Below are 24,087 nucleotides of genomic sequence, written 5' to 3' on the forward strand. Positions count from 1 at the left end.
TCAAACAAAACATGGCAAGTCCTGCTGCTCCTTATCGGCTCTGTTTACGCTGTGTGACACGCGTGTGACAATTATCCTCATGCACATGTGCACTCTGCTCACTTATGTACAATCAAATGCATAACCAACGCAATCCGTTTTAACTAGGCGTTTTAACGCCTAGTGAATTTCAGAGGTACACCCTTTTAAAGTTTGAATTCAGTACGAGGGAAACCCAGTTTTATGGGGCTTTTAAATCAGTAGCAGCCATTAATTCAGACTTGGTGAAACCGTCTCTTCTTTTGAAACCCCTTTCACCTGCAGGTGGATGCGAGGCTTACGCCTATCGGGCTCGACCGAGGCACTCTAATGCGGGACAGCCTCCGTCTGCACGGCGGGGTGGTCTACCCCGGGATCCGGGCCCTGCCGGCCGAGAAGGGCCGGGAGGGGACGTCCCTGCCCCTGGGTTACGGCCGGGACGGCCTCCCGGAGCTCATCTACAAGCCTGACGGCTCCATGGACAGCCGCAAGCCGACCAACGGCTACCTAGGCCTGTACAAGGGCGCTCCGCTGGGCCTCCACAAGCCTGTGATGGTGCAGGGGACCGGAGCGGAAGGCCTGGGCCTGGAATGTAGAGCGGGTGGGCCGGGGGACAAGAGGGCATCAGAGCTGAGCCTGGCTGGCGCCGGCGGTAGCTACCTCCGTCTGCCCTGGCTCAGCCCCTACCCCGAGGCCAACATGTATCCCTATATGGACTCCTCCAAATACGCCGCCCTGAGCATGTACAAAGCCTCCCTGCTTAGCCAGCCCAACCCCTACCTCCCCCAGCACCTGGCCTACCCCTCGCTGTGTGCCGCCCAGGGGGGCAGTGTGAACCAGGCCGCCGCCTCCGCTGCCGAGCGGCTGTACTACATGCCACCCTATCCGCCCTCTCCCATCTCCTCGCCCATGGTGGCTCCCCCGATGAGGATTCCCGCGGTGACGGTGGCCCCCACCTCCATGGTGCACTGCCAGGACAAGGGGCTTAGCGTGGGCTCGCCGTTCGGACAGCAGCTCCACCAGCCCTCGTCCCACACCCAGCATCACCAGGCCAACCCTGACAGAGACAGATCTCCAAACAGGAGCAGCAAAACAAACAGACCCCCTTCCCGCAAAAGCCTTGGCAGTAGTAACGCTGGCGGTAACGGTGGTAACGGTAGTAGCTCTGGCAGCGGCAACAACAACAACAACAGCGGTGGAAACAACGGCAGTAGCTCCATCGACTCTTCTCCTCGTGCCTCTTCTCGCATCCCCCACCCTCCCCAAGCTCTGTCCGATGGCTCTGTGGACTTACAAAGACCGGTGGCTAGAATGGGTCAACCGCCCACCTCTTCCACCTCTTTATTATCCTCCCAGTCCATTCCCCATCCGTACTCTGTCAACGGCATGGCACCAGAGCAGCCCTCTCCGGCCCGACCCAGTCCCCATAAGCCCCGGCCCAGGGACGGCCCGTCGGAGCAAAGAGCCGAGCGAGGCGAGAGGAGAGCGAGCAGGTCCCCTTCCAAACCCAGTTTCGACCGGGCTGCTCATCAGTCCTCTGCAACCAAAGACCCGGCGGAGAAGCCCCTGGACCTCTCTGGAAGGATGCTTGAGTTTGGCCTGCCCCCTAACGGCTACCCTGTAAAGATGGACGCTTTGACTCCAGGGGCCCGCTACGGGCTGCCCCCCAGCCGTGAGCTCTTAAAGGAGACCCTTTCCCTGTCTCCTCCTTTGCATCCCCACCCGGTGGGCAGCAGCACTTCCTCCAAGGTCTCCGAGAGGCCCGAGATAATCAGCACTTTACACTCCTCCTGGGTGGTGCCCAACCCGTCCCCATCCCATGCTCAGCACATGCCGGGTTTACCCTCTTCCCCGAGGCCCAACCCCAGCCAGGACCCAGGCTCAGTCCAAGCCAAAAGCTCCTCCCCGTCGGTCATCAAACACAAGGGCCTTGAGAAGGTGCTGCCTCAGCAGCGCAGCTCCTCCTGTCCACGGATAGGAGAGCCCAACCACACCATGCCCTCCGCCCAACACCCTAGCTCATCTCTCATCCCGTCCAGGCCCGTTTCCCCGAGGCCCAACGGGGACTGGCCCAAACACAGCCCCAACCCATCAGAACATCACCATCACCGAGAGGGGGGAGACAAGTCCTCCCAGTCCTCTAAGAGAGGGGAGACGGCTCCCGATGTAACTTCATACAAAAGGCAGTGTTTGGAGAACGGTCACCTTTACCTCTCCCAGAGCGACGCCTACTTGAACCACAGCTTGGCCTATGCCAATAGATACCTGCAATACTCTGTCCCCGATGGAATGGCCCTCCACTCCCTTCCCCTGGGGGCCAAAGGCCCTGTTTACCCTCACCCAGTGTTATTGGGCAGCAACAGCCTTTACCCAACCCACTTGGCGGCCAAGCACCCCTTACCATACCACAACCTGGCCGCTCCATCTGGGGGAGAGTACCTCACCTTTAACTCCCAGGAGATGTCCCACCCCCTGATGCAGACCCACACCGAAGCTAAGCTCCAGGAAAGGGGGGATGTGAGCCTAAAGCCCAGGGGAATAGACAAGCCCAGGAGTCGGGCGGATGAATGTGGAGGGGACCGGGCCGGAGCCATGGCTCGGTGTGAAGGGAGCCAAAGGATACTGGAGAAGGGCGCGGGGGAGCCGGGTGCAAGCCACGCAAACCCGCCGTCCTCTTCTGCATCGTCGAGGGAGAGAATCGTCTGCATTGACCTTGTTCACTCCGACACGGACGCAGAGTCTACCCCCAAAGTGCACAAGCTGCCGCCTTTGGTTCCAGGCGCAAAAGTCAACCAAAATGAATGTGACAACCAAAACCAGACGAAGTCTGAATACGAGCCAAAACATCCCCGTCTCCCTTCTCCTCCTCTCGCCTTCCCGACCGGCCTTACCCCCAACCTGAAGGCACCCCACCACGACCGGCGCTCAGACACCACCTTTGGGCACATGAGGCTGGCCCCGGTCGCCGGCTGTGCCAGCGGGACGTCAAGCTCGCCCCAGTGCTCCCCGGCACGGAGTCCCAGCCCGGACCTCGGGGACCAGGACCAGAGCACCCTGAGCTGCGCCCGGACGTCGGGCGAGCGCGGGAAGTGCAAAGGAGAGCGACGAGGCCCCGCTTACGCGCCTCAGACGTGCAGTGACCTGGAAATGGAGGCCGAGCGGGAAATCCTGCGCGGCAGAAGGGCTGAGAGGGAAGACGGCATCGTGGACCCGGAGGACTCTCACGGGGAATGCGATGAGGATGACGACGACGACGACGACGACGACGACGACGACCATTCGTCCAGGGGCTCACGGAGGTCCAGCCTGGCCAAGAGGATTGCAAACTCCACGGGCTATGTGGGCGACCGCTTCAAATGTGTCACCACAGAGCTATATGCAGACTCCAGCAAGCTGAGCCGGGAGCAGAGAGCCCTGCAGGTGAGGCCATTAACACATGGGGCTATATTGGGCTCAGGGGAGGGAGTGGTGATTTTCAGGCAGCACGGCTTTTCTGATGAGAATTGAGTCGAATATATACCATAGAATATATTCTACACATTCTGCACACAATTCAACCACACACGAAAGACTGCACACCAGATTTCCAAAAATCAGCATGATCTTCCCCTCCCCACACTAAATAATTATGACAGAACCCCCCAAATACGTTGTGTATTCGTGGCTAACGTGGCATTAGAGGAACACGGCCTCTGTCGCGCTATTGCCATGGCTACCGGTGTGACCGCCACCCCCTTCGTTTGACATTGCCGCTCCGAGTTAGCACGGGGGCTTTCGGAGCCCTTTACCCGGCTAGCCAGTTTGTTGGAGGGCAGTTCAGAGGTTAACAAAGGCTGCCGTTTCTGTATGCTGATTAGGGAGCAGTCGGCGTAAAGGTCGTTTCCGTGTGCCTGCATTTATTTGCAGAGTGTCCGTGCTCGAGCGGCTCGGTGCTAAAGTGGGCGTTGGAGGTGGCTGCTCGACAGTTACAGTTGGTTAACGGGCTATGCTAACACCAACCGCCTCATAGTTTACACGGCCCATGGCTATGCTTAACCAACAGTCGGCCCAACCTTCTGCTGGGCCCGCTAAGACCCTCCCCTCTGAAAGCCTGCACCTGTCCTCTACTGGCTGGTCGATCTCCACGGTCAAAGTCCCTTGGCCCCATAGACCCCTGAACCCGCATCCCTGAAGAACACGCACGCAGAGACACACACAAACAGGCAGACACAAGCTATAGATATCCCGCTCAACACCAAGGCATGTTGAGCGCTCACACACACTAAAAGCTGTATGCCAGTTTACTGACACTGGCACGGAGGCAGTTTGATAATAAGTTGCATATGTCTGTCTATGTTGTGAACGCAGCCCTGAAAACTTGTGGTTTTGTCTGTCATGCTTGCCACTGCAAAGCTGCAACACAAAGCTATCAGACGCTTTTAATTATGGCCATGAACTAATTGGATCCGGGTGATTCTCGCCAAACAACAAATGAGACTGATACTGAAACACAATTACTATCAATCACGAGTCAAAAATCAGCAAAAAAAATGTCAAGCTAATTTTTCAACATTTTCAACTTAAGCAATTGGGGAATGTTAAAGTCATTTGATAGCTTTGATGTTGTGTTAATAATTGACCTGTTGAATCATTTGATTTGATTGTGTGTTGCTTCGTGGGATTGTTTGGCTTCCTGTTGTTAACTCTGTAAAGATGCCTTGTGCAGAAAAGCCAATGAACATACAATTCATGCAAAAAATATAATAATTATAAATCAAAAACAAACATGACATGATGGACAGATATATATTGAGACCCCCGTTCTAATTGCTTAGATGGAAGTCATATCACAAGAGGAGAGTAATATAAGTCAACCTGCTGCTAACTGGGAGGTCAGTTCTTTACATTTCTTATCACGTATCTACCCCTCTGACAGGCTTTCTCTACTTCTATGTATTTCTGCGCACTCTACCAACTTTTCCTCCTTCCCTCTTTCCCCTCTCGCTGTCTTATTTCTCTTTCCCCGTCTCCCTCCTTCTCCCTCCTCCTCGCCCTCCCCCCTCCCCCCTTACCCCCTCTCCCTCTCTGCCTCAGGGCTTAGCTGTATATGTTTCCTAGCCATGTTCATGTTTCAGGAAGGGAGATGCCAGGGCTAGCCCCCAGAGCGCATGGACTCACAGTGGCTGCACTAGTCTAACCCATGTCTGGATGCCATGCTTGTCGTTTATCTGTCTACCTCTTTGTCCTACATGTGTGTGTTTGTGGAGTGTGTGTGTTTGTGTATATATCTATATCTTCTTATATATGTATTTTGTTAACTTGTTTGTGTTATTGCCATATTTCTTTGATGGAAAGTTTGCTTCAGTAGCAGTTGAGCCCAGATTGAGGTTTAGAGAGGTGTATGTGTGTGCACGCAATGCGGGCAGACGGTGAGTGGTTTTCATGGCTGTCTTGTGTGTGTGTCTGTGTTCTTTGCGTCTTTGCGGGTGTGCGTGTCTGTGTGCGTGTCTATGTATGTGCATGTGTGCGTGCGTGCGCAGCGGGCGATGATGCGGTTCTCGGAGCTGGAGCTGAAGGAGAAGGAGGGCGGCGGTGTGTGTGTGTCTGCGCCGGGTGCGGGACGCGAATTGGCAGACTGCCAGCGAGAGCAAATGCTGGAACACGGCCAGCTCACCGCCAGGCAGGCGGAGAGGGAGGGTGAGACACACACACACACACACACACACACACACACACACACACACACACACACACACACACACACACACACACACACACACACACACACACACACACACACACACACACACACACACACACACACACACACACACACACACACGAGCACACACACACACACGAACACACACACACAAGAACACACACACATACACAAGAGCACACACACAAGAGCACACACGAACACGAGCACACGGCCGCACACACTCAAGCACACTCACAAGCACACACACACAAGTGAGCACACAGTAAAGGACATAGAAACAGACAATGGTTTGTGCACGCTTGCTGCAAATGCTGAGGCAAGTTGGTCTCAAAACACATTAGCCCCCCACCCCCCCTTCCGCGCACGCACACACACACACGGATAAGCGTACACAACACACAGCGAGCGAGCGAGGGAGTTTTGTTTTTGTAGAAGCCTTTTGTTCGTATCTAAGGAAGGAGAGTGAGAGAGAGAGAGACAGCGAGGGGAACAGGGAGAGAATGAGAAATAAAGAGGGAGTGAGAGATGGAGGGAGGAGGAGAACAAACCAGGGTAGAGGGAAAGAAAAAGAGGAGTGGAGAGGGGGAAAGAGGTGGATGAGGAGGATGAGGAGGAGAGGGAGGGAGGCCCCGACGGTACGGCGGAGCCGAGAGCAGGGGGGAGAGAGTCAGTGAGTGAAAGAGCGGATGGGAGAGCGCTACGGAAAGAAGGAAGGAGGGGGGAGGGGGTTACTTATGTTGGCGAGGAGCCCAGCTGTGTGTTGGGCCGAGGCTGGGGCTGACGTGTGAGCCTAATTATGGCACGGAGAGAGCGAGAGAGAAGAGGGAGGAGGGAGAGGGGTGGGTGGGCGGGCGGGTGGGAAAGAGGGAGAGAGAGAGAGAGGGGGGGGGGGGGATGGGGCGGGGGGGTGCGAGTCACGCTCTGTGTGAGAAGGGCGTGGTGCGGTCAGGCCACTGGGGGAGGACAGGGGGCCACCGGGGGGGGGTGGGGGGGTGGGGGGGGCGGGCGGTGACGTGCGCAAGGCGTTTAATCTCTCCCCTCCCCCGCGCTCCCCGGGAAGCGGGAGTGTCTGGCGCGGCCGCGGCCTGGCGGCCTGGCTCGGCTCACATCAGATTAAAAAGTCTTTACCCCATCAAACTTTTACGGCCTGTCTTTAAAGGGGAATAAAAGCTGGCTGGTGTTTGACTGGTATCCCCCCCCCCCCCCCCCCACATCCCCCTTATCCCCACTTCCCTTGTTTTTCTGTCTAACTCGCTCCCTCCCCCCTCCCCTCCCTCTCCTCCCTCCAGCTCTCTGTGTTTGGCTGCCAGCCGTTCTGCATGTCTGACTCTGTTGCTTTCATCTCCCCCCCCCCCCCCCCCCCCTCCCCTTCTCCGCAGGGGTACGGCCGGCCTACGGCAACAACCGGGTCCCGGTCCTGCAGCGCTGCGGCGGGGCCCTCCGGGAGCCCCTGCTGGGAGGGCAGGGCCTGGCGGACGGGGCCAGGAAAGGTGCGCGGGAGGCCGACATCGGACACGGCGTGCCCCCCACCTTGGCACCGGCTAATGGGCACCTCGTGGAGCGGGGCGCTCCCCCCGGCGTGGGGCCCGCCAGGAAGCGGCCCCCTTTGCCCCGAGGCCGGGGAGCAGAGGCCGCAGGAGGCGGAGGGGGAGGCGCGGGGGGAGCGGGACAGGACGTCCCACCCAGAGAAGAGAGCCAAGCTTTGTACTGGTGAGAGAAACGCAAGCGCCGTGTTTTCAAATACCCGGCTCCCCTTTCAATGGAGGCGTTTTCCCCCCTCTCTTTATCTCTCTATCCACGTGCGCTCTCTCTCTATTGCTCTCTCTATCCCTCTCTCTTTTGCTCTGGCTCTACTCCCCACTGCCCCCCCCCCCCCTCCCCTCCTCCCACCCTCCTTTCCCATTTCACTGATTCCTGGTTCCGCCGCTCATTCCCGGTAAAGTTTTCGTCATCCCATTCCTGCCGTGGCTCTCCTTTTTCTAATCAATCCCAACCTAAAGCATGTCAGCCCGCAGCCCTCCCCCCTCGCCCTCCCTCCCACCTCCGGTCCCCCTCTCCCACCCCCGGTCCCCCATCCCTCCCTCCCTCCGCCGGCCCCGTCTCCCGCTCTGTGTGGCAGCCAGCCCACAGGAGAGCAGTCTTTAATCCTGTCTTAAAGCGCAGCGTGTGCAACAGACAGAGTAGAGCGGCCGAGGGACAGTCTCTCTCTCTCTCTCGCTGTCGCTCTTGCTCTCTCGCTCTTTTTTATTTTTTTTTGGTCTCCCTCCCCCCCCCCCGTTACACAGCTGCCGTTCCTCCGCTATGCTTACTCGCCCTCTTCAAGCGGCTCTTTTCTTTTTTATCTCTGTTCTTTCTTCCTTCATCTGTTTTATTTTTTTCATTGTACCGTTTTTTTTTTCTTTCTTCCCTTTTTCCTTGCATGAGCAATTGCTCTCCTGGCAGTCGCAGGGTGGAAACCCCGTCCCCCGTGACTTTGAGGGGGGTGAACAGTTTTTCCTAACCCCCATCCTTCTGTTTCTGAACCTCTCTCAGGGCCCCTCTCATGTGCACACGTGTGTCTGCGTCCATGTGCAGCCACTATTGCCCCCTTTCTCATCTTTCTAAATCGTCGACTGACTCTAGATTTCAGGTTGTGTGTGGCGAGAGCAGAGATCCTCCCCGGGGTAGAAATGCTGTCGTGTCTCCGCCGCAAGCTAACGAGTGCGCGTGAGTGTGTTCCACGCTGGCTAACGTCTGGTCCTGTGTCCCCCCAGACGACCACCGGCCGGCCTTCCCCCCCCGACGAGGAGGAGGAGGAGGAGGAAGAGGACGAGGACGTGAGGAAGCTGAAGGTGTGCATCGAGCTAAAGGGGCTGAGGCTCAGCAAGCCCAACGCCCTCGGCGCTGCCTCGCCCGACCGGGCCCGACATCAAGCAGGAGCGGGCGTGGCCCCAGCCCCATCCCCGCATGTCGGGCCAGGCCCCCAGCCCCTGGGAGAGGAGGGCCCGACCCGGCGGCCCTGAGGACAAGGCGGCGGCGGCGGCGGCGGCGCAGAGAGCGGAGATCCACAGGAAGTGGGGCTGCGAGAGGTCGTCTAACGGTAAGGGAGAGAGTGAGAGGAAGTGCCCCCCACCCGACAGCCTCCTTAAGAGGCTTCAGGGAAGAAGAGGCCTTTTTGAAGACCCCCTCTTTGTGATGCCAAGCTTTTTGTTTTTAGTTTTTTTTCTCAGAGAGATGCGGACGAAAGCTAGTGCAAACAGAGGCTAGGTGTGGCTGGGGCGGAGATGCATTTGGGCGGGTGTACACTCGACTAATGTGGGATCAATGCTGTTTTCCCCACAGTCAAAGACAACCGAGAGTCGGAGTGAAAGATGCAGTCAGACAGAGAGAGAAAGGCAGAGGGGGCGCGCTGATTAGAGCCCTTCGTCATGTGCCCACATTGAGGTAGAGGGCGAGACGCACAAACGACAGGAAGGAAATTAAGAGCAGGAGAGAAAGATTAAAGGAAGTGCGCAAGTGGGGAGGTTTGGTTTTTTATGATTCCGCAGAAACCACATGACTGGATTGTTAGTCGGGCCCGCTTTCCTTTTCATGCCTCTCACTTTATTTATTAATTTATTTTATAAATATCATCGCCTTGGCACAAGCGTTATGGATGCACGCGGCTGTTTATGTTTTTGTCTCAGCAAGCGGAAGCATGGGATGTACGGTAATGCAGGTCACGTTGACGGATCATTAGGGTTTCCGCTTTGACTAAGAGAAGCACAGAGAACCAACGGGTTGACGCGTTCATTTCCTCAACGCCATTTTGACATTGCGGGCTCAAGGGCAATTTGGCATCTCCAGTGCAAACGTGTAACGTTAGAGGCTGAAGCCAGACGAGCCGCGCTTGTTAAAGGATATTACTCATAGGAGTGTCCTTGCTGCTCTCGGTGTGTGTGTGTGTGTGTGTGTGTGTGTATGTGTGTGTGTGTGTATGTGTGTGTGTGTGTGTGTGTGTGTGTGTGTGTGTGTGTGTGTGTGTGTGTGTGTGTGTGTGTGTGTGTGTGTGTGTGTGTGTGTGTGTGTGATGCAGGTGCGAGTCTGTCTCAGCGCGTCTGTGTTCGTGTGAATCCTTTTTCTATTTTTTTTCTCCCTCCACCTTTTTTTTTTTCTTCTTCTTTTCCTGTCGTATTTCTCCCTGCCTCTCTCCTGCGCGAGCAGGCCCGCTGTGCCGACAGTTCTCTGTGCTCATTAATAAACCAACAGGGGCCGGGAGACGGCCTTGCAACACCGCTCCCACCTCCCCCTGCACTCTCACACCCTCGGTGACTCACCCCCTCTTCCCTCTCTCTCCCCCCCCCCCCCCCCCCTCACCACCGCAGGCGGCCCTGTCGCCCCCGCCCTCCCCCCTCCCGGCCAGCCCAAGGACCGAGAGCCCCCGCTTGCGCCCGTCGCCGGGGACCGGCCGTGCGGGCCCCGGGACGTCAGGAGGGCGCCCCCCTCGCCCGCCTCCTCGGACCACCTGGGTGCCGGGGACCCCGTCGCCGTCAAGCCCCGTCGCCACAGCGACGTGGACAAGCCCAAGGGCAAGCGCCCCTGCAAGACCAAGCACACCAGCCAGAGGGAGCGGCGCCGGGGGGAGGCCCCGCCCACCGGCCCTCGCTGCGCCAGCGACCCGGGGGCCGCGGTGGACGACGACGACGACGGCAACAACAAGGTGGGTGCTGGGGGGCTGGGTCCTGGGAATTGTTCTCGGCAGGCTGGCGGCGGTCTGGCGGTTGAGTGGCTCCGGCGTTCCTTTCAACATTCCTGCTGCCGCCTCTGATTATGCAGCTGGGAGGAGGGGAGGGAGGGGAGGGGAGGGGGGGGGTGGGGGGGGGGGGGGGGGGGGGGTATGCGTGGGCTGGAGAGAAGGGAAGTATGTTTACAATGTTTAGAGGGCTGCGGGAGCTTTGACCTCGTTCTGCCCTCGGTAGCTCCCTGTGGACTGTGTGTGTTTGTGCGTCCCTCTGTCCCCAATGGTCGAACCCTGTGTCGCTTTGTTTGTCGTCAAGTGCCGTTCATCCATTGCTGCCTGCTTGTTGTTGGTTTGTCTATTTTCCTTTTTTTTTAACATAACAAGGCAGCCCAGAAGCAATTACACATTTTATGGCGGTGATCACACACACACACACACACACACACACACACACACACACACACACACACACACACACACACACACACACACACACACACACACACACACACACACACACACACACACACACACACACACACACTTTGATTCACAGTGTGGAATGTGGCAGCCGCGGTCGAGCGTCTGAAGCGCCGGAGTTCAAAAGATGAAGAGAGGGAAAAAAAAGACGGCACAGGGAAAAAAAATTGAGAGGGGCAAAAAAAGAAGAAGAGAAGCTTGTTGTTTTACGCCCGCGCTGCTCTCCTCGCTCCTTCTCAGGCTGACAGCTGCTCCCATGTGGAATACCTCTGAGAGGGCACGCACGCACACGCGCACGCACACGCGCTCTCCACGAGTTCCCTTTGGTCATGGTTTAGTGTTTAAAGAGAAGTGACATGCCAACCTGCAGTGTTTAGGCTGGGGAACAATTTGTGTATATGGTGTGTGTGCGTGTGTGGCCTCGCGCCTGCCGTTCTGTGTCGCCGCATGCGTGTTTTTTAAGGAACTTCTGGTGTGCGTGGAGATCCTACGCACCGTTGTGTGTGTGTGTGTGTGTGTGTTTGCTAGTGTGAGTCAGGGCCGGGTTGTTTGTTTAATGTGCCTGCATGCATGTGTGTGTGTGAGCCAGAGGGGAGGCGGCACACAAGCGTTTATGGTGCGGAATGTGTGTCATACTGGTGCTTTACACTCCGTCCTTTTTCCCCTCTCCTCTCCCTCCACTCTCTTTCTCTCTCTCTCTCTTTCTCTTTCTCTTTCTCTCTCTCTCTCCTCAGTCAAGCGAGCAGCGCAGCGCCGCCAGGAGGAGCGCCGCCTCTCCCGATCATTACCCCGGCTCTCCGGTCAAGCCCTGCTCCCCTGGCTGCCCGGCCCCGCCGCCCCCCCCACAGCCCCAGGCCACCGCCAGGGGGGCCGCCCCGGCCGAGGGAGCGGGGCCGCCACGCAGGCCCTCCCCCGCCGAGCCCCCCGCTGTGCGGCCCGTTCCGCCGGAGGCACGGCGTCTGATCGTGAACAAGAACGCCGGCGAGACCCTGCTGCAGAGAGCGGCGCGGCTCGGCTACGAGGTGAGGACTCGGCGCTCCGCGCGCTGCTGCCTTCACAGCGCTGCTGCTGCTGCTGCTGCTGTTTTAGCTGTCTCTGTCTCTCCGTCTGTCTGTCTCTATGGCTGTCTCTTTCTCTCTCTCTCCGGGCTCTCTCTCTCCTATCTGTCTTTCTGTCCGTCTCTTTCGCTCCCTCTCTCATGTCTTTCTCTCCGTCCGTCTCTTTTTATCTCTCCAGTCTCAGTCCCTTCTCCTGTCTTTCTCTCTCCTGTCTTTCTCTCTCGCCTGTCTGTCTCTCTCTTTCATCCCTCACTCCTACTGCTGCTTGCACCTGACTCCTTTCTCAAAATCCTTTGTTCCTGCCACGGGGATCTGGCAAGCGTTGCCTCTATGTTATTTATTTCATTACATTTTTTTTTAACTGCTCCCTCCGTTCCAGGCTCACTCCCATCTGTCCTTTTCTTCTCTCTTTCTTGCTCTCCCTCTTCTCCTTTTCACTTTTGCGCTGGCGGTCTCTCTTCACCCTCTCTCCCTTGGTCTCTCTCTCTCTCTCTCTCTCTCTCTCTCTCTCTCGCTCTCCCCCTGGTTTCCGCTCCCTCCCTTCCCCCCTCTTTCCTCTCAGCGCTCTCCTCTCTTCCTCTCTTTGTGACTCAGATTGTCGCTAGCCACACACACACACACACACACACACACACACACACACACACACACACACACACACACACACACACACACACACACACACACACACACACACACACACACACACACACACACGCGAACACCTCCCTCCCTCCCTCCCTCCCTCTGCTGTGCTCCGCTGTTTCGCATCTCATTAATTTTCTGTGAGGCGGTGTGTGACAAACGCACACACAGAAAGACGTGCACGTGCGTGTGTGTGCGCGCACACGGGCAGGCAGCGCGAGTGATGGGTGGGATCGTTATACAGAGACGGATGCTTTGGTGCCTCTCCAGCATTGGGAGGTTTCTTTCTCGCTCTCTTCCTTTCTCTCTCTCCTTCTTTGTTTGGAGCCACTGTTCGTTCGTTCATTCACTCGCTCCCATCATCATATAGTCTTGACACACACACACACACACGCACACAGGCCTTGCTATATTTCCTTAATTTCTTCTGTCTCGCTATCACAGCTGCCGGTGCTTTGACTGCTTTTAATCAGCCTGACTACCCTGGCCCCCCGGTGTCCCCTCACCCGCTGCGCCTGTCTCCGGGGGTTGGACTCACGTTCATGGTTCCACCGCCACGTTCCATGTTTTTGACGGACACTACTCACTGATGCATCGGTTCGGCAGGTTTCCACGGCTTCTCCCGCTCCTAGTGGACACTGGCTGTCCTTGCTTTTGTGTGTGTGTGTGTGTGTGTGTGTGTGTGTGTGTGTGTGTGTGTGTGTGTGTGTGTGTGTGTGTGTGTGTGTGTGTGTGTGTGTGTGTGTGTGTGTGTGTGTGTGTGTCATTGGAAACATGATCACCCACGCTGGGCTCTGCTTCTAACGACCAGATAGGTGTGTCGTTGTTGCTCATTACGGAGTGCACTACGGCCGTGGGTTTGTAGCGCTGTGTGATAATGCGGTGTGTGTGCGAGAGGGAGAGTGTGTGCGCGAAAGCACGTGTGTGAATGAGAGGTAAGCAATGGGAGTATAATGGTGTTCTAATGGCCCTCTAATGTGCCGTGGTGACTGTGGTTAGCCGTGGCAGCGCTGCTTCTTTTTTTTATTTTATTTTTCTCCTCACACAGGCTCACACGTCGCGGACGCGCACACACAGGCAAACACTGATGCGCGCACACACACATGAACGTACACAGACAGACGCACGCACAGGAAATCAGGCATTCCTGCTTGCCGGCACACGCAAAAGCAGGCAGACGCACACACACACGCGCATGCACTCACACACAGGCACACACAGGCGTATGTGCTTGTACACGCACACAAAGACACACACGCACGCGCAGGGGTGCAGCGCAGCACCGGAGTTCAGTCAGCCGTGCTGGAGAGAAGCCGACTCCTCTCTCTGATTTATGCGTCTCTTCCCAACGTTTTTTTCCCCCCTCTCTCTCCAATTTTTTCCCTCCCGCATTTTTCCCTTCCTTTTCTCCATGTGTGGGGGTGGGGGATTGGTGGTGGGGGGGGGGGGGGTTGTTTGCGCAGCGGTCAGCGCCTTGTTTGTGTAGTCTCAGGTTTTCTCCTCCCCCTTCCCTCGCTCGCTCTCATTCGCCCTCTCCCTCTCTCTAGAAGTCTCGCTTCAGCTCTCTCTCCCTCCCTTTTCTCCCTCCTCTCGCTCTCTCGCTTGCACCCCCCCCACCCCCTCATTCTCTCTCAGGAAGCGTGTCTCTCACTGCCTGTGTGTGATAAGCCTGGGGCAGACCCCTGGGGCACGCACACACACGCACACGCACACGCACAGGCGCACACATACAGGCGTACACACACATACAGGCGCACACATGCAGGGAACACATGCAAACACATTCTCACATATACACACACAGACACTCTCCTCTCGCTCTCTCTCGGTCTCTGTCTCTCTCTACAGAAACAGACACAAGTCACCACGCATACACATGCAGCACACGCTTACACAACAGTGACACGCATACAATGACACACTGACTTATGCACACGCACAGCTTTATGTGCTCGTAGACACACAGTCTCACACACTGCTGTCTTAGCGCCGCAAGCTTCGCGCTTATCGCACATAGGCAGGGAGATATGAGGACCTCGGACACACATATACACACATACACACACACAAACATACACACACACACACACGTTCACAGGTACACTTACACATGCCCAGATACACACGTACACAAGCACTCACACACACACACGCGTACACGTACACACGCCCAGATACAAGCATACACAAGCGCACACGCACACACACAGCTTTCGTAGTGTCATAGTGACCCAGTAAGTGCACGCACAGGCATGCCTACACCCTCGGTCTCCATCTGCTACGCTGCCTCCTCCACACCCACTCCTGTCGCCGCCTACGTTCCCACACCTGCACACACGCAGACACAAAGACACACGCAGACACAAACACACACACACAGAAGCATGTTTCTTAGACCACATGCACAGTCCTTTTGCCGTTACCGTGGCGCTCGATACTCTGCATATTTCATGTTGGTTTTAGATTTGTGGGCCGTGCCCCCCCCCCCTCCACATGTAATCGCGTCGCTCTCTCTCGTATATATATATTTATATAAATTCTGTTCTTGCTCGTCTGCTTGATGCATTTGAAATGGTAATGAGCATGGATTCTGTGGATGTCTTCATCCCCTCCATTTTCCTCTTTCTTTGTAATCTCTGCTACAGTGTCTCGCCCACCTACCCCTCACCACCTACCCCTCACCCTCTACCCCTCACCCTCTACCCCTCACCCTCTACCCCTCTACCCCTCACCCTCTACCCCTCACCCTCTACCCCTCGCCCACCTACCCCTCACCCACCTACCCCTCACCCTCTACCCCTCACCCTCTACCCCTCACCCTCTACCCCTCACCCTCTACCCCTCACCCTCTACCCCTCGCCCACCTACCCCTCACCCACCTACGCCTCACCCTCTACCCCTCACCCTCTACCCCTCACCCTCTACCCCTCACCCTCTACCCCTCGCCCACCTACCCCTCGCCCACCTACCCCTCACCACCTACCCCTCACCCTCTACCCCTCACCCACCTACCCCTCACCCTCTACCCCTCACCACCTACCCCTCACCACCTACCCCTCACCCTCTACCCCTCGCCCTCTACCCCTCGCCCTCTACCCCTCGCCCTCTACCCCTCACCCTCTACCCCTCACCCTCTACCCCTCGCCCTCTACCCCTCGCCCTCTACCCCTCACCCACCTACCCCTCACCCACCTACCCCTCACCCTCTACCCCTCACCCTCTACCCCTCACCCTCTACCCCTCGCCCTCTACCCCTCGCCCTCTACCCCTCACCCACCTACCCCTCACCCACCTACCCCTCACCCTCTACCCCTCACCCCCTACGCCTCACCCACCTACCCCTCACCCACCTACCCCTCACCCACCTACCCCTCACCCACCTACGCCTCACCCCCTACGCCCATCCTACCCCATAGCCATCCTACCCGGCCCTCTGAGAGCTCCAACCAAGACATGCTCTGTGTTATTAACCTGTTCATGCACTGACATGACTCGCATCTATTTTCTACCCTTGCAAAAAATCACGCGGGGGGTGTAAGGGGGGCGGGGAGAAACGGTTCCATGGCGTGGAGCCAACTCTTGGCAGTTCTGGTCCCTGAATCGCACCACGGTGAATAGATTCAGCTCACCACCGAGGCACAGAGCTGATGGGTGCAGTTATGTTAAGTGGATTATCGATCAGGACCCAAAGCATTGATGCTCAATGTATTATACATATCGTTTAACTGACGATGCCCCAACCCCTCCACCACCATCACCCCCACCCCTCCACCACCATCACCCCCACCCCTCCACCACCATCACCCCTTCACCATCCCTCCTCCACCCCCACCCCTCCGCCTCCCCCAACCCCCTCACCCCTCCACCACCACCCCTCCTCCTCCAACACCGCCACCCCCCCCCCCAGCCCCCATGCGAGCCGCTCCGCCGTCCTCCCGTTGGTATGCGAGCCGGTGTCCAGATTAATTAACTCTCCGGTCGCGCTCCAAGGCTGTGCTGCGTCTCTTTTTTAATTTGCCCTTGTCCGACTCGTCAGGCTATGAGAAATGTCTGTCCGGGAACGCCTTGTGCTTCTGACTCTCACACACACACACACACACGCACACACACACACGCACGCAGACGCCAATGAGCCGCTCCGCCACGGCTTGTCGTTATGCTTGTAATTCGCAGGCAGGGGAAAGCCCCGTACCCATACATGTGATACGCATCATCGCACGCAACCGCCCTGCCCGCCAGCCGCGTGGGGTGCAGGACGAGAGCAGGAATGCAAGGGGTTAAATGTCTGAGTGATGCATTGATTGCAGTCGAGCGCAAGGGAAGCATTCTAGAGAGGGAGATTAGAGGACGCAGGGCGTGAGTCCGATGGGCGGGGGTTGTCTCATTTTACTGCGGAGGAGTGCGTGCGTGTTTGTGCGCGCGCGCGCGCGCACGCGTTTGTTTATGTGTGTCTGGCGGGAAGCCGTGGCTCTCGTGCTAAGCTCCCAGCTCTCTCCCACCGATATTAAACACGGCTCCAGAGGTTTAGCGCTAGCCCTCCTCCACAGCCGCACACATTCACAGGCCGGTAAAAACCTCCACGGCATGGAGCCACACACACGCACACTGACGCACACGCACACCTCTCTCTGCCGCGAGGCTGCCTTTATGGCCATGACGACGGTCTCTCAGACCCACACGGGTGCTTGCGAGGGCACACGAAAAATGCCACAAAAACACCCGTACACACAGAGCGGAATCCCCCCAGGGGGGGGGGGGGCCGCCGGGGCACGGCGCTCCTGGATCGCTCTCCGGCAGGCACGCACACGGAGCGCTGGCAACGAGCTGACAAACCAGTTGGAGCACCTTCCTACTGCCTCCCCCTTCTTCTCCTTCTCCCTCGTTCCCTCTCTCCCATCGCTGCTTTTCCATTCCTTCCTGTTATTTTCCTCCACACTCAGACACGCGCTTCATTGTCTCGCTCTGCTCCGTGGCTCGCACTCCCTCTCAATTTCCCCTCCTTGCGTGCTGGCTCTCCCTCCTGCCCGCTCGCTCTCTCACACTCTCTCGTTATCGCCTCTCTCTCTCTCTCTCGCTCGCGCTCGCGCTCTGTGTGTCTTGCTCCCTCTCTCTGTGTCTCTGGCTCTCTCGCTTGCACTCCGTGCGTCTCTCTCATTCTCTGTCTCTAGCTCTCGCTCTCTCTTGCGCTCGCACTCTTTCTCTTGCGCTCGCACTCTCTCTCTTGTGCTCTGTCTCTCTCTCTCTAGCTCTCTCGCTCTCTCCCGTGTTGTTATCGCCTGTGCGCGAGAAGGGCGCCGGCTAATTTGGTCGTCTGTCATCTGCTTGGGTGTTGCCCTTCACTTATTTTCTGTCTCCCCTCGTCACTCACTGTGGTTTTCTGGTGCTGTCTGTATACTTCCTTCCTTTCCTCCTACCCTCCTTCCCTCCCTCCTTCCTTCCCTTAGTTGGAAGAAGGAGGAATGGTATGGCGTTAAACAATCTTCGCGTAGACAGCTGTTTGGAATTAGCATAGAGATGGAAAGTTTGGAGTCATTCCCCACGTACAGATGAGCAAACTCCTCCCGACCCACCATTTACCAAGGACTGTTTGCTGGACATTCTGGAGTGTGTGTGTGTGTGTGTGTGTGTCAATTGTGGAATAAAGTATGTGTGTGTTTTTGTGTTTGTTGGTTCAACCGTACCCAGCTGTGTCTCATTTACCTTGGGTCACTTTTCATACACTACGCTTTATTTTCTCTCACGCATACAATCTCCCCGCACCACACAACGCCAAACCGCGTCACGCCACACACACTTGAAAGACCAGGCACCGAACACTGGCGCTTCCTACACTGTGTGTCCTCCGAACTCTGGTGGTCGCTGCACTCGTGATAATGCCTGACCTCACCGATGGTCTCTACCAGACCGCTCCGTTTCCCCCCCACACACACGCACACACCAAAAAGACGCTTTCAAGCACCCACGCAAGAGGCCAGGGCAGCCAGACACATGAACAGAATCTGGCAGACTAAATACAGTTGAGTCATACTTGCAGTCACCACGCTATGTTTTGATGCCAGATGCCGTGTGTGTGTGTGTGTGTGTGTGTGTGTGTGTGTGTGTGTGTGTGTGTGTGTGTGTGTGTGTGTGTGTGTGTGTGTGTGTGTGTGTGTGTGTGTGTGTGTGTGTGTGTGTGTTTTGCCCATTTGTGTATGTGTCCCGCCGTCTTGAGATGTCGTGTTTTTTGGGGCCTGCAGAAACGCATGCGTCGACTCACCACTCCTTCCTCCTCCCTCCCTCCCTCCCTCTCTCTCTTTCTCCCGCCCTCGCTCTCCCTCTAGGAGGTGGTGTTGTACTGTCTGGAGAACCGCGTGTGTGAGGTGAATCACCGCGACTACGCGGGCTACTGCGCGCTCCACGAAGCCTGCGCCCGCGGCTGGCGCACCATCGTCCAGCATCTGCTGGAGCACGGGGCGGACATCAATTGCAGCGCCCAGGATGGCACCAGGTACGCCCCCACTCACTCACACAGAGAGGCACGTACATGCATACACACACACACCGAGGTAGACAGACGCACACAAACCGAGGTAGACACGCACACACAAACCGAGGTAGACATGCACACACACAAACCGAGGTAGACATGCACACACACACACACACACACACACACACACACACACACACACACACACACACACACACACACACACACACACCGAGTTAGATGCGCACGCATGCACACACACACACACACACACACACACCAAGACAGACGTGCACACACACACCGAGACAGACGCGCACACACACACCGAGACAGACGCGCACACACACACCGAGACAGAAGCGCGCACACACACACCGAGACAGAAGCGCGCACACACACACCGAGACAGAAGCGCACACACACAAATGGAGACAGTCGCACACCGACAGACAGGCAGGCACCGTGCACACACACTAATCCCATCTCGCGAGCGGGGAAAGTGAATGCTTTTTAATTGTATTTAACGTTGATGTGGAACGACGGCGTTTCCGCCTCGGCTACACAAGCCGGGCCCCCCCGTAGCAGCCGCCGGCGTCGTCATCAATCACGCCACTAACAAAATATCTCCCACCGGTTTCACGTTGCGCCTGCCAGCAACGGCGCTTTCCCCCTCCCCCCGGTCGAGAGGTAGCTCGGGAGCACCTGGAGCCTTGACTGCTCTGTTGTTTTAATATATTTTCTTCTTGGCATTGATGGCAGTCTTCGCCTTGGCCCCACGTCGGGGGACACAGGAATCGGTCGGAACGTTCCTTAGCGCCTGGATGTGCTTCCCTCTTTTTGGTGCTAACGTGTGTGTGTGTGTGTGTGTGTGTGTGTGCGTGTGTGTGTGTGCAGACCGATCCACGACGCTGTGGAGAACGACCACCTGGACGTGGTGCGGGTGCTGCTGTCTTACGGGGCCGACCCCACCCTGGCCACCTACTCCGGCCGCGGGCTGCTGAAGATGACCCACAGCGACAACATGGAGCGCTTCCTCATCGGTACGAGACGACCACACACACACAGGCACACAGGCACACACGCACACACGCACACACAGTACCCCTCTCCCTGCCTCTGGTCCATGGTGATTGGCCGGGCTCCTGCTGCTGCTGTGACCTCTCCACAACCTGTTGCTGCTAAATGCCCCCCCCCCACTGCTCTCCCTCCCCCTCCCCCGCCAACGCTCTACTGCTCTGCCTTCCAAATTTCCACAAGACGTGTCTGTATGCCCCCCCCCCCACCCCTGGCCGACCACCTGTTAGACGGGGAGCCGGGGCTTGCGTGCTGCCTCTGAGCTCCTCTATCTGGTTACTTAGCAACGGCAACTGTGTTTGCTTAGTGTACGTGCGGAAATGGGTTCCGTGCAGCAGACTCTCGTGTGTGCGTGTGTGCGTGTATGTGTGTTTGCCTGCTCTGAGCTGTGGCTGCGAACAGGCTTTTGTCTGTGGACAGTTTTGTGTTTTCACAAGGCAACCGCTGCCAAGTTGTTTTGTTGTGTGTGTGTGTGTGTGTGTGTGTGTGTGTGTGTGTGTGTTGGTGGTATGGGGGTTACAGGCAGATTTTTTTGTCTGTGAGCGAAACACACACACAGTGGGAGGAAGCGGAATCGGAGCAACCACTCCCTGCCGCATCCACAACCCCCGCACACCTAACGGCTCAGACCCCGTCACCCGCAGCCCTCGCTGCTGGGGGGCTGACGGGGGGACGGGGGACGGGGGTTTGGAAGAGCCGAATGGAGGCGGGGGTTTAAAGCCGGCGATGGATTTATAGAAGAAGACGGATGGGCAGACGGTGGAGGGGAATTTTGAAAGGGCTACGACGGCTTGATCGATGAACTGCTACCCTGCTCGTTGGATTGACAGAACGAGGGAGCGGGGGGGGGGGGGGGGGGGGGGGGAGAGAGAGAGAGAGAGAGAGAGAGAGAGTGATTGAGAGAGGGGGAGAGAGAGAGAGTGATTGCTGCCCTCCCTCCACCTGGTCCCACTCATCTGGAGGCCGCTAATCCCTCCAAACACACGCCAGACGCCCCACGCCTCGACGCTGGCACTGAGCCCAGCGCTCTCCCTCCCTCCCTCCCTCCCTCCCTCCCTCCCTCCCGCTCCTTTTTCTCTCTCGCTCCCTCTCCCTCTGCGTATGTTTTTGTGCGCTTGTGAGAGAGTGTGTGTGTGTGTGTGTGTGTGTGTGTGCGTGTGTGTGCGCGAGCAGTGTGCATGTGCGTGTGCGAGCAGAAGCACACACTGACTAATGCGCCTGCCTCTCGCCATGTGTGCTTAGCCAGCTCCCTCCGCCTGTTTGTTTCCAGGCTGTGTGTGTGTATGTGTTAGCCTGTGTGTGTGTGTGTGTGTGTGTGTGTGTGTGTGTGTGTGTGTTTGGACGGGGGAGAAGGGGGGGTTCTGGCAGGCGTCCACAGCCTGGCTCTAAACTGAGCCAGCTCTAACCCAGCGGAGACAGTCCTCCCCCATGGTACAGCCGCTGGCACCCCCCGGCCCCCCACGCACCCTCCCACCCCTCCGACCCACACCCAACATTTGCTGTGTTTGTTCCACCGCCCCCTCCCCCACCCCCTCCCCTCCAGACACCGCTCCCTCTCTGCCGACGCTGCCGACAATGCCGCCCACCGCCCCCTCCCCCTGGGTGTCACTGTGATCTTGACACATTCTCTTGGCTCCCGTCTTCACTAAAAGCCCTGGTCCCTTCCCCCCTCTCTGCAGATTATTTTGCTGATCTCCAGGGCCGGCCGGATGACGACCCGGGACTTTATTGGGAGTTCTACGGCAGCGCTGTGTGCGGTGAGTAACGGATTTTGATTTATTTTTTGTGTGTCCAACAAAAATAAATGGGACCGCCAGGCGCAAGCGGTATTTTACTGCGTCTCTGGCGACAGGCTTGACTATTGGCTCGTCTGGCACGGTAAAAAGGAACAAAACAATAGCAGCTGAGGATATGACTGTGTAGCTTTTTTACGACGGAGGTCTGGTGTGGTGCGATGGCTAAAGAACACGCGGTGCCTTGTCGTTCCCCCCCCCCCCCCCATACAGAGGCCGGCGAGGAGGGCGGGGCCTTCGACATCCTGGCGGACCCTCCCGGTCCGGACGAGGAAGACGAGGAGGAGGACAAGCGGGAGCTGTTTGAGTTTGAGTTCTCCGACCGGCCCCTGCTGCCCTGCTACAACATCCAGGTGTCCCTCTCCCAAGGGTGAGTGCCTCGCTCCGTGACCCTCGTCCAAAAGCCCCTCCGCGCCGATGTCACATAAAGCGTGTCGCAGGGCGCCGTGTACTGACCCCCCCCCCCCTCTCCCTGCCCCCCAGGCCCAGGAACTGGCTGCTGCTGTCGGACGTGCTGCGGCGGCTCCGCATGTCGGCGCGGGGCTTCCGGCAGGCCTTCCCCCACCTGGAGGTGGTGACGGTGGCGGAGGCGGAGTTCTACCGGCAGGCGTCGCTCTCCCAGCTGTTCAACTGCCCCGACGAGCTGGACGCCTTCCAGCCCGACAGCAAGGAGCTGCTGGACCTGGTGGAGGGCGGCGCCGAGCTGGCCGCCCTGCTGGGCTCCACCCTGGAGTGCCTGGACGGCCGCTGGGAGCTGCCCTCGGTGGACCGCTTCAAGGAGAAGATCAAGACCATCGGCCGGCTGGGCTCCTCGTGACCCCCGACCCCGTAGGGAGACTGTTTGCCGAGGGAGCCGATCGTGGGCGGTGGCGGTGGAGGTGGAGGTGGTGGTGGTGGTGGTGGTTGAGAGGGGGAGGGATGATTTCATAGCCTTACACGTCGTTGCCGTGGCGCTGCAGGCCCCTGCTCTGGGGTCAGGGCCGGGGCGCTGTACTGAAGGACAGACAGACGGACGGCTGGCTGATGAAGCCGCTGAAAGATTTCCCTCCAGCAAGCGAGCATTGAGGAAATGCAGACTTATGAAACTTAACAACGGTCTTATTTTTATAAGTGGATTAATATATGTATAAAAAAATATATACATCTAAAAGAGTTTTTTTCTGTTTGTTTCTCATCACTCCTCTGATAAAGATTTTATGGAAGATGTCTGAAGCTAAACTTACAGACAGTGTGAGGACACAGCACGTTGTGCTTTATGTTGCTGTTCAGCATAGATTACCGAGGCAGTTCTGTTGAATGTGGCATTTGTGTTTATAGGAAGCACACGATGTATTTTCCCCTCCTTAGCGCTGTAGCGCTTGCTTGAGCCTCAGGGGCTGTCGTTTTGTTTTTTTAACCGATGTTAAAATTTTGCCCTTAATTTAGTCTCTAATTTAACATGGAAACTACAAAATGTGTTGTATAATAAAGTTTTAAGATGTTGATATTCACTCTTCGGCACAGAGCTTGTATATAACAGGGAGGCTATTGCAGTAAAGTAATTTTTGGTGTGTCATTTTTTGTTTTAACTTTGTAATTAAAATATCTCATTTGTATTTATATTTTACAAAAAAAGTTGCTTTAAAATAAATATACAACTGCAAGACGAAATGGGTGTGCTGCTTATGATGTTCGGCCATTTACTCAAAGGAAATTAACATTCATTTTATCAACCAACCGAACCATCTTTTCGTCCTTGAGCGCCACCGTGCAGACGCCTATCCTATGTTGCCATCTAACGGAACACCGAGGTTATTGTAGGTGCTCAATTAACTGCCGCAGACGGCCAACTCCCATTTGCTTCTGTTGTATATGAAAATATGTGTGGTTTGCAGCGCCCTCCAGCGGATTTAACTCATGCCTCTACAAATGATGTCATCGAGTTTATTATTTACTTTTTGCAACCGCATAATTTTATACCTCGGTCACCACAAGCGATCCAAGACGCTAGGGACTTGCATCTGAAGTACCATGCGGCCATTCGGACAGTTTTCTACTTTCAGCAATATGTTATATGAATACTTGATCAAGTTTAAATTTGAAGTCTATGTATTGCGAAGACCTACATCAAAGACTTTGTTTGGTTGGAGGTCGATAGTTGAAGT

General features: G+C 56.7%; 1 protein-coding gene across 1 annotated transcript; it reads left to right on the forward strand.

The window, feature by feature from the left end:
* Nucleotides 1-294: 294 nt before the first annotated feature.
* On the forward strand, nucleotides 295-23,593 carry bcor (BCL6 corepressor; the record flags this gene model as incomplete). The annotated part of the gene is given in 15 exon segments (XM_060040459.1): nucleotides 295-3,438; nucleotides 4,833-4,889; nucleotides 5,538-5,694; nucleotides 7,102-7,347; nucleotides 7,349-7,432; nucleotides 8,297-8,385; nucleotides 8,476-8,658; nucleotides 8,660-8,801; nucleotides 10,066-10,400; nucleotides 11,636-11,923; nucleotides 18,925-19,091; nucleotides 19,971-20,116; nucleotides 21,830-21,907; nucleotides 22,157-22,313; nucleotides 22,427-23,593. Coding segments are annotated over 15 exon segments (5,607 nt in total), but the record flags the coding sequence as incomplete, so codon positions are not given.
* Between the last annotated feature and the right edge of the window lie 494 nt (nucleotides 23,594-24,087).

The sequence above is a fragment of the Gadus macrocephalus genome, chromosome 20 (assembly GCF_031168955.1).
Source record: "Gadus macrocephalus chromosome 20, ASM3116895v1".
NCBI classification, from domain to species: Eukaryota; Metazoa; Chordata; class Actinopteri; order Gadiformes; family Gadidae; genus Gadus; species Gadus macrocephalus.